At 40.8% G+C, this 10,427-nt stretch overlaps 1 protein-coding gene and 1 non-coding gene across 2 annotated transcripts; one reads left to right on the top strand and one right to left on the bottom strand.

Annotated features, from left to right (window-relative positions):
* Nucleotides 1-5,136: 5,136 nt before the first annotated feature.
* Nucleotides 5,137-9,282, bottom strand: LOC121626813 (low affinity immunoglobulin gamma Fc region receptor II-b-like). Its single transcript, XM_041965500.1, has 5 exons — nucleotides 8,585-9,282; nucleotides 6,812-7,075; nucleotides 6,425-6,682; nucleotides 5,695-5,814; nucleotides 5,137-5,371 (listed from the first exon to the last, which is right to left on the bottom strand). The coding sequence occupies exons 1-5, from the start codon at nucleotides 8,613-8,615 to the stop codon at nucleotides 5,334-5,336; spliced, it is 711 nt and encodes a 236-aa protein (XP_041821434.1). The 5' UTR covers nucleotides 8,616-9,282; the 3' UTR covers nucleotides 5,137-5,333.
* On the top strand, nucleotides 6,254-6,326 carry trnar-ucg. Its single transcript has one exon. It is a non-coding gene; the product is annotated as a tRNA-Arg (tRNA).
* Nucleotides 9,283-10,427: the final 1,145 nt, after the last annotated feature.

Here is a 10,427-nt window from a genome sequence, read left to right as displayed (position 1 = left end):
TCCAACCCAGGAGGAGCACATCAGGCCAACCAATCAACATCAAGGGATCACTTAGTTGTCAGCTGAAGACTGAGATCAGCTGATTAATTGATTCCAGCCAGGTGTGCTCCTCCTTGGTTGGAATGAAAACTTGCAGCCACGCGGCCCTTCATGGAACCGGTTTGAGATGCCTGCTTTAAAGGCATGGATTAAGACATGAGACGGGGAAATTATTAGACTAAACGGTGAAGCGTGACAGCATGTCACCTGCACCCCTGAACAGGATCAGCTGTTCACACAACAGATGGATGGAGAAGCTGAAACACGGATATAAATGATCGTATCAAATAACAAAGTGCAACATGTGATGATTTGTGCTGTTTTCAGTCCAGGAGATGTCAAGAAGGATTAACAAGTTATCACATTCTGTTTTATTTATGTTTTACACAGCGTCCCAACTTTCTTGGAGTTGGGCTTGTTACACTGCATTTCCTCCACAGGAAGGGCACCCTAGAGGGACATCACATTTACTTGCACACTGAGCTTTTCATCATGTTTTATCTAACACAGGGGCATCCAAGAGGGCTCTTTTGCAGCTTTTATCCACCAGTGGTTGCGGTTGGCTAGATTCAGACGGAGAAAAGTGAGGGCCACTGTATTTTGTTCTAGATTCTCCTTATTTACTATATAGTGGTGCACTACATCTACGGTCTGCCATTTTATTTGAGTGACTGATTTCTGCACTGATTGCACAATGCCACGACAGCAGAAGGGTCATTGATAAACTTTTTGTTAACAATCCTACAATGCAATGCTCAGCAATTTATAAAAAAAAAAACTACTAAACTACTAAAAACTCGTGTTCTGACTCTACAGCTGTGAGGAGTGATGCAAAATGATGATTATTAGTAAATGTCTTTTCATTCATTCATTGAGCAGTAAGTTCAGATTTCAGACACGTAGGAAATTTGGGGAAATAAGACTTTGTGCAAACCACCAGAGGGAAGTGAGAAAAGGTGCTTTGTTGTGTTTAATGTTGGTGGACTAACCTTCTCACCACAGGGCCCAAGTGGAGCTGCTGCCAGCTGCAAATGTTTGTAGTTGTTTTAATGTGAATCAGGGCGTTGCTGAAAAACGCCTGTCATGCTCATTTATGCCTACCATGGGTAAATATAAGTTGAAAAATAATTCCTGTGGTTGTTTTCTTTATGATTCACATTCATTGGTCCTTGTCTGGAAATTCTACTGAACTGGGGCACGGATCCAAAACAATCAAGTAAAAGAGACATGTCAAACAAAATGTTGAAAAAACAAGTTGATTATTGGGACACCTCCTGCCCTGCATGGCGCAGGGCAGGAGGTGTCTTCATCCCTAAGGAGAAGGAGTCATCGGACCTTAGCCAGTTTCGGATGATTTCTCTCCTAAATGTTGAGGGAAAGATTTTCTTTAGTATCGTAGCACAGAGGCTGGCTAATTACTTAGAAAGGAATGGTATGATAGATACGACAGTGCAAAAAGCAGGGATACCAGGATTTGCGGGATGCTTAGAGCATACTAGCATGATTTGGCATCAGATTCAGACAGCTAAGAGGGAGAAAAGAGACTTGAATGTTATATTTTTAGATCTGGCTAATGCGTTTGGGTCAGTGCCACATAACCTTATTTGGAGTTCCTTTGACTACTTTAAAGTGCCGGAGATAGTTGTTAACTTGGTGAAAGCATATTTCCAAGACATCAGACTGTGTGCAAGTATCGCAGAGCTCACAACAGGCTGGCAAAGATTGGAGGTTGGTATTATGGCAGGATGTACAGTTTCCCCGCTAGCTTTCACAATGGCTATGGAGGTAATTATTAGGGCTTCCAAGTGGGTCGTAGGTGGGGAGAGACGGCAGAATGGAATGCGTCTTCCACCAATTAGGGCTTATATGGATGATATGACACTGCTAACTTCAACAGTGCCATGTACAAGGAGGTTGTTAGATAAAGTCAATCAGAATCTCATCTCGCTCTGCCAATAGGAAGAGAACCAGGAAGAGGAAGTTTAGATAAGGTGGGGGTGTGGCCAGCTAGAGTCTCTCTTTGGGACCATGCGGCCTGTTCAGGTGAGTTTGCATGGTAAGATACAGAGTTGGCTTGTTTTTTTGATCTTTTTGGTTGTTTTCCTGTTTTGTTTGCTTCTTGAAGGAAATGTTAGGGTTTGTTTTCCTGCTTTGTTTGCTTTTTGAAGGAAATGGTAGGGTTTGCTGCTTCTTGAAGGAAATGTTAGAAGAGGCTGTTAAATCTAGTCTGTGGTTTAGGCCTCCACCTTCAGCACCCTCTAAATTTTCCACCCCCTACCCGAACAAGGGTCTGTATCCAATCCCTACTTTCATCTTTTGACTCTACCTCTTTATTTTCTATCCCCTACCCGAACCAGGGTTTGTATTCCCACCCCGCTTTTTCTTGGTGCAGTTGGTGAGAGGTAGGGGTAGACGATGGTAGTGTGGCAATCGGCAGTTACATGTGGCATCTAGGCCTGTGGTAGCATTGTAGCAGCTAACAATAGCTAAAGCGGTGAGAGTATGATAGTATCTTAGCAGTTAGTATTGGTAGCTAGCAATTAACATTAACAGTATAGGTGAATCTAGCTTTATTGTCTTCTTCTGTTCCTCTTAGCAGGTAGCGGTTAGCACGTAACATTAGCTAAATGGTAGCATCGGAACTGTATTGTCTTCTTCTGTTCTTCCTAGCGGTTAGCATTAGCATTAGCAATAGTTAAATGGTAGCATCGGTACTGGCCACTACCTGGAGCATCTCTGGGTCAGTTGAACGTGGCGGTGCTGTTTGGATTGTGTAGGAGCAGTGTGAACTGGCACTAGGGGGGGTGACTCTGGGACGCCGGAGTTCACTGCCTAACCTCCTGGAGGTGTAGTGGGACTAAGCAGGCGAAACACTGTTGAAGGGAGGTTTCCACCTGATGACCCCCAGAGACGTGTTAGGAATCACTGCTCTTTGGCAGGTATAGAGGCAGATTAGAGCTCCAAGGTTCTTCACTGAGAATGAATCCTCTTTTTGAGCACAAGTATCTTGTGTTTAAATTAACTAATTGATTCGTACTGTCATACACACAGCGTACAGGCAGTACTTTATTTTGTGTAACATGAAATAAGTTATTTAATCAATGTTAAAGTGAACTGTAACGACAGAAATTAAGCTTTTTAATATAAATATATTTTTTAAATTAGAATAATTAATCTAGGAACAATAAAGCTGCAAATTCTTGTTTTTATCTCTTTTTTAACTTCCCTGTGAGATAAAGACTTTCCTCTATCTCACTGTGTTGTGCTGTGTTGTGCTGTGTATTCAAGATTCAAGATTTCTTTATTGTCATTGAGCATGACATGTCAATGAAATCTGCATTGCAACCCCCATGTTAGATACAAGATAAGAAAGATTCTAAAATAAAATTAAGATACTAGAATAAAATAAACCAACATGCAGTAAAAATATTCATAAATGCAATAAAATATACTAAACAATAAACAACAAAATATACCAGTGAAATGTACCAACATTTCTCCGTCAGGTGCTATACCTCACGACACTAACATGCTGGAAAAAGCCTGTAAAATGCTGGTATCATCCTTTGAATGTCATTCTGTTCTTCAGTGACAGTTAAATTTGTCTCTGTCTTGTGCATTTCTGAAAAGCAGCTTTCACAGAATCCTCTTGTTCCTCTTTCACACAATGACCAGCTTTTTAAAAAAGTTCATTCTGAAGGAGACTCCCGTGAAATCAGCTGGACAGTAAGAGAACAACGTTCAGACAGACAGACTTTCTCACTTTATTAAAAAAAAAATCAACCTGCAATGGTAAAGGTGAGGGGGCAAAGACGTGGTCTCCAGCAAAGCTGTCTCCAGTGGAAAATACGCCCTTGCTTTAAGCTAAATTATGATTCATAATAACCTTCTTCTCAGAAAAGCCATTTAAAGTTTAAGATTATGCTGAGGCTGCACGGAGTCATAGGAACAATAAACTGTGGCGGCTCTGTTTAAGAGAAATCAAACTATATGTTTAGAAGTCAGACGCAATGACATTCAGAGAAGAGTTTTTAAAACAAGTCAAACATGCAGCTACTGCCGAGTACCAAGCCTGTGAAACACAAACTGTGTTTATATAATGCTTATTTGTTTTCCCAATGACTTATTCTTATATATTGCATATTATCACATGGGACATGTCATAGCTGTTGGAATGATGTGCTCTGAGTGAATTACAGAGTGGTGATTGAGATGGACCCACATGTTTGCATCCTGCAGGAGTAAACTGTCAGTTTTAGGCAACTAAAGCACTTGGGTTAACACTTACGCTTCCTATAGTGTCTGCACTGGCTACCAGTAATGCTGGACCCACACTAGAGGATAACTGGGCAGATTCTGGGTTCAATGCTATGGAAGCAAACAAGGGTCATTAATGTAATCACAAGTAATTTCTCAGCCTGCAGTTGTACATCACCTTTTGTGTGCATGTAAAAAAAAAAAAAAAATGTGTGTATGTATCTGAATATGTGAATTTGAAAAAAAGAAAAAAGTTTGTTAGTGCGTAGGAATGTTTTGTGCACACAGGTATAATCTGCATATGGACACAAAATATTATATTTTGTGGATGTGGAATTAAAATTTGTGCAGGAATATTTCTATTTTCAACAGTGAAAAGTCTGAGAGGCGGACACACAAACGTCCAATCTGTGTACATGACCCTGAAGTATACAAGCGGCAAGCTGCGACTTACAAGCACAAATTTTGTCCCCATTTTTACGTCTGAGTTGATGAGCTAATCAGCGTTGCCTGCTGACCATCTAATCATTGGAAGTGAAACTTTCCGGTCAGGGGGCAAAGTGGGTTTGTTCTGGTTTCCTTCTGGAGTGTGCTGGAGTCAACAGGGGAACATGGGTGTTCATGGTTGGTTTCGATTCGATTATCTTCCCAAATGATCCTGATTTTCCAGATTTGGAATTTGCACATCCAAATTTAGTCTTAAAATCATCGCTGGACAAGCAACCAAATTAAATCTCTGAAATGCTCACATGTTCTCTCTGGAGAAAGTTTTTTATTTTCAATGCAGGCTTTCAGTCCAGAGTTGGACATATTGTCTTACGGTTCAGATGAAATGTCCACTAGTGCTGTATGATGATACGAGCTGATCGCTTGACAACAACATACACAAAATAAGATAAATAAAATAAAATACCGCCGTTAGTCAATTGTGTTAAATAGTCCCGAAATATTGGTCTGCGTATAAACACCATATTCAACATCACAACATGTACAAGAGCTGCTTTTTTCTTCTTCATCCCAGCAGGAAACGAGACTCGTCACTCTGATGAAGCTCTTTCCTTTGCTTCAGCTCGAGCTGCAGGAAGAGGAGAACAGAGATCCTTTCAGAGGAGCCACCACTTAGATCCCTGATCCTTGAGCCAGGCACCCAATCCCTCCCAGTAGGAGAGACATATCTAATGAACCTCGGGTGACTTGCCAACAGGATTTTCACAACCAACTTCGCTTCACACCGACCCAGAGAAAAAGATAAACGTATCATAAAAGAAAATGCTTTTATTTGTTTCAATACATTTAGAATGATGTCAAATAAAAATGGAGCTGCTCACAGGCAGTTTATAAAGTCGTGGTAAAGGTTGCATTTATTACAACTTTCATGATTTCATATGGCGCTCCCACCTTTAGCCCATTTTCTGTATATATTCAGGCACACTATGAGCATGGCAGTGTAGAGGACGGCCAGCAGGATGCTACACACCAGCCGGGGCAGAGGCATGAGAAGAGGAGGCTCAGGTCGGACTGCGGGGAAGACAAGCACAAACATTTGATTAGTTCAACAGACAGTTCATGAAAGACCCCCGTTCGGTTTTCATCCAAATATTACACAAGTTCGGCTTGTGAACCCTGTTGCACCACAGACTGTGTTTTGTGACGTCCGATTCAAATAAACAGCTGCCATCTTTATTTTAGATACCTCTCAGCACCAGCAAAGAAGAACCTCTCATTAAATGCTGGCCTGTCGAGGCTTCCTGTATCATTCAGAGTGATAAAAGAAAAATAAGCTGCTCCTCCTTGCACATAAAGCCCTTAATGGGCTAGAACCAAGCTACGTCGCCTACTCCCTTGTTTGCTTATGTCACTTTAGCCTTTAACCAGCTGTGACGGTTGAATTCAAGCAGGTTAGTACAGATAATTAGAGGCTTGTGCTAAAAATGCGAAGGAAATGGGCCATATGTATGACCACGTGGCCTAATGGATAAGGCGTCTGACTTCGGATCAGAAGATTGAGGGTTCGAGTCCCTTCGTGGTTGGCAGCTCCAGCCTTGCGAGCAGCATGTTTGCTGGAGTGCAAACCCTTTGTGCTTTGCATAAACATTCGTATGATAATAGTGCAGGACAGCATCATCACCTGTAACAGCCAGCCAGCTCTGTGGAGACTCTCCTTTCGTTGGGTGTTTGCACTTGTAGAAACCTGCATGAGACGCGGACACCTGCTGGAAGGTCATGCTTCCTGCAGCATCGTTCCCAACGAAAACGCCATCCTTGTAAAAGCTTGCAGAGAAATTAGATGTGGGTTTGCTGTCTTCTTCTTTGTAGGAACAGAGAAGTGTTACTTTATCGCCTGCTGACACAGGAAGCGCAGGGCTCTGCAGGACCACAACACTATCTGCCAAACAAAACAGGGCGTCACGGTTCTGACATGCTTCATTTTAGTCTTGTTCCGGTGAATAACAGCTAAAATATCAAAACAGTGAAAACCTGCATAGCGTAAAGTCAGCAGTACAGTAGGTGTTACCAGTCACAGTGATGTTGACGGTGTTGCTGCACTCCCCCCGATCAGACTCGCACCAGTACACTCCGGTGTCCGATGGATAAGCATCCTGAATGGTGCAGGTGGACCCATTTGACATCCCCCAGCCGGAGTTGCACGGCTGAAAAGTCTCAGAAGAGGTGTTTCTCTTCAACATCCAGCCATCGGAGCTTCCCCCCGCTGCACAGGTAAGAGTAATGGAGTCATACCAGAAGAACTGCAGTCTGCTGGGATGGATGTGCAGTGTGGCTGAAATGGAAAGAAGCATTGTGAGCACCTGGAGGATTACATTATATCCATTTGGTTTAAGCTTTCGTCCAAAGCAGCTTACATTTTCCCCTACACAGGAAGCGATTTGAGTATGACAGAAAGAGCTTCAAGTTGGGACAGTCAGGGATTAAAGCACCAACCTTACAGAGAAAGCACTCACAGGGAGAATATTCCCTGGCCAACAATGGAAAATCCTCTCTGAGGCTCCCAAATTTGCACTAAGAACACATTAACTAAAGATGGCGGCAGTTTCTATTCAGCACGTTCTGCCACTGTTTATGCCGTTTGTTCAGAGTCTGCTGCTGGCAAAAACACATTTTGGGGACACGCTTTTCTGAATGCAACCAAAACTGCTATTTATTATGTGTGTTAAAGCCATCTAAGCATGAGGGTCCACTTAAGAACTTCAAACCACATGTCACGGTCAGGAAACTGGTCCGGAGTTCACCAGCAATAGGTTGAAAGCTTATGTTGTCACACATCCTGTTCCTGAGAAGTCAAGAAAAAAAATCCAATTTGCTATTAATCATGTTACCAACAGTTGCAGAGACAACTAACAACGTGACTGAAACTTCACAGGGGATAGCAAGATTAATGTGGCAACACAATATGCTTTAATAATGAGATAATATGGATTTTATAGTGTTAATCCCAAAATCTGACAAAAATTAATGTGGTTAGTTTTTCTTGGGTTCAAGTCACCAGGTGTTTGCTACCTATTGATCACAGTAAGAGACAGTAATAGTAAAAGTTCCCAATTCTACATTGTTGGTACAACCCCAATTCCAAAGTGCTGAACCTCGCTTCATCCTCACTGTGAACCACTGAGCCTTTCCAGGATGGTTCATACCCAAACATGATGCTATCACCTGTGACCAGTGAACCTGTTTACCTGTGGAATGTTCCGAACAGGTGTTTTTGGAGCATTCCATGCTTGAAACATGTTGCTGCATCAAATTCAGAATAAACAAATATTTGCAAAAATCAATGAAGCTGATGTGGCAAAACATTAAATATATTACCTTTGTGCTGTTTTCAGTTGAGTACATGTCAAAAGAGATTAGCTAGCTATTGCATTCTGTTTCATTTATGTTTTACAGTCCCAACTTCTCTGGAAACACGGTTGTGTGTTTGTGTTTGAACACAGCGGTCGGCAACAGCGCGGGTGAAACTGAGAAGTGAGAGCTATCACTGCAGATCAGCATGTATGCTGTAAGCTGTTAACATCTCTAAACCAGGCACAGAGGTAATCAAAGCACACATACAGCAACAGAACAATGGAGAAAACCACCTGATAACAGCATTTTTTCCATACAATCACAAGGTTATTTGAAGTTCAAATCTTTGTTTGACATTTTCATTGACTGCAGTCAAAATCACAGTTTAATTCTTCCTATTCTTCAAATCACAACTGCATTAAATTACACTTGACACAAAAGATTTTAGAAAAATAGAGAGCAGCAGGCAATACTTTTTAAGATTTCTTACAGAGCATTAGGCAGAGTGAGGTGATCTCCATCCTGTCTTGGCGTGTCCGTCGTCTTCTTGTCAGGTGGTTAGGAAGTTTCAACCGTCAGTCCGCATTCTGACTTCAGAGGAAATCACCAAAACAAAACGTAGCAGAAGTGAAGGCGAGTGAAACTTATTTGGTGTGGAACAAAATCGCTTGTCCTTGTAAATCTAAATGTCATTATGGGTCAAGGGTTCAGAATATGGGCATATTTTGACAGCTTTGCTTCTGAAATTTTAAGTATTTCACTGTTTATGTACTGATAAAGGCAAAATTATGAGTTTCATTCATTTTTCATTTCATTTACAAAGTGTGACATTTTAACGCCAGAAAGAGGGTCACTGTTTATCTGACAAACTTTAGAAGTCAGTGTATTAATCAATGAGCCCAGGCTGTTACAGAACAAAACACGCTGTTACAAATTACCAATTATCACTGCTGTTTTAAGTCTCCGTGTGTTCCAGTTTGCCGATGATGCTCTACTGTATCTATCCAAATAAGTATTTCTATGACTCTTGACTATGACTCATTCTCTCCACACCCACACAAATTCACACCTGTTGTCAGCCTCACACAGCATACACCAGCAGACAGGAAATAAAGCAGCCTGAACAAAGACACTGATAAAAAACATTCTCAAGCTACATCCAACACAAATGGCAAATCCTTTCAGTCATAGCTGCATTAATCATGCTCATCAAGGGGCAGACAAAACACCAAATAACAACACAACATGCACAGCCATCAACACATGGTTAGCAAACATGTTACACATCAAGGAGAAACAGCTGGAAACACAAAACCAGGACTTCTGAAAACCAGGGCACAGCTACTCTCTGGTGACTCAAACTGGTAAAAACAACAACTATAATAAAGTGTCAAACTTAAGTAGCAGTGTAATTATAAAGGTGTGACCCCTATTCCTAAGGTGATTCCTAAGATGATTTTTTTAACTGGAAATTATTGTTAGACCAATTCCCACCACTGCATATTTCATATATTACACCATGAGTGATTGAAAACTTAATTTGCAGTTTTAATGTAGAAATTAGCTCTAAATCGATGAATGCTGGAAGAAGGAGAAGGAAGGAAAAAAGAAGAGGACAGCAGAACTGTCCAAACTAAAAACAGTGATTTATTTAATATTTAAGATTGTTTAAAGACACTTTTAACTGAGTGCAATAGTTCACAAGGAGAGAATTCAAAATACTGCAAAATATTTTGATACAATTCTTGGAAAGAACCACACTGCATCTCCACTGCCATGAAGGACCATTAGCCCACAATGCCAGCTGAGGAAGCTTGGCAGGAGACTGAACCTCTGTGCAAAGGTTTATGTTTTTCATGCATGGGAGGGAGGATAATAACAATAAAACCCCAAATTCTATAGAATTTTTTACAGTTTATTTTTATGGCAATATTGCTTATAGTTCTTTATGGCAATATATATTTTTTAGGTATTTATTTCTATTATATAGTCCTTCGTATAAAATGTTCATATATAGTCAGCTTTTATTTTGTATTTCTCTATTCTGTTGCTGATTTTTTCCAACTGCTATTACCTGTTGCCTGTAATACCCTGGCTGGGGATTAATATTCTTAATATTCTTAATTTTAAAAAACAATGACATTTTCCAGTTTCAACATTTGCCATGTTTCTTTGTGCTACTTTAAATTATGGGGTTTTAGTGTTTCACATATCATCACATCTGTTGCTACTTACATTTTACACAGCATCTCAACATTTTTGGAAATGGGGTTGTTATAATAATAATAATAATAATAATAGTGGCAAATAGCTGGTCAGGAGCTGAGCCCCTA

This window comes from Chelmon rostratus, chromosome 23 (genome assembly GCF_017976325.1).
Source record: "Chelmon rostratus isolate fCheRos1 chromosome 23, fCheRos1.pri, whole genome shotgun sequence".
Lineage (NCBI taxonomy): Eukaryota > Metazoa > Chordata > Actinopteri > Chaetodontiformes > Chaetodontidae > Chelmon > Chelmon rostratus.
The sequence above is the reverse complement of the archived record's forward strand: the minus strand, read 5'-3'. Positions and strand labels throughout refer to the sequence as shown.

Bases quoted from the DNA above. Each gene is read 5' to 3' on its own strand.
- LOC121626813 (XM_041965500.1), bottom strand. From the start codon at position 8,615: ATGGAGATCACCTCACTCTGCCTAATGCTCT. The intron at 6,683-6,811 runs GTAACACCTACT...TTTGTTTGGCAG, and splicing joins CGTCAACATCACTGTGACTG to ATAGTGTTGTGGTCCTGCAG. The intron at 5,372-5,694 runs GTGGGAGCGCCA...CTCTTCCTGCAG, and splicing joins ATACAGAAAATGGGCTAAAG to CTCGAGCTGAAGCAAAGGAA.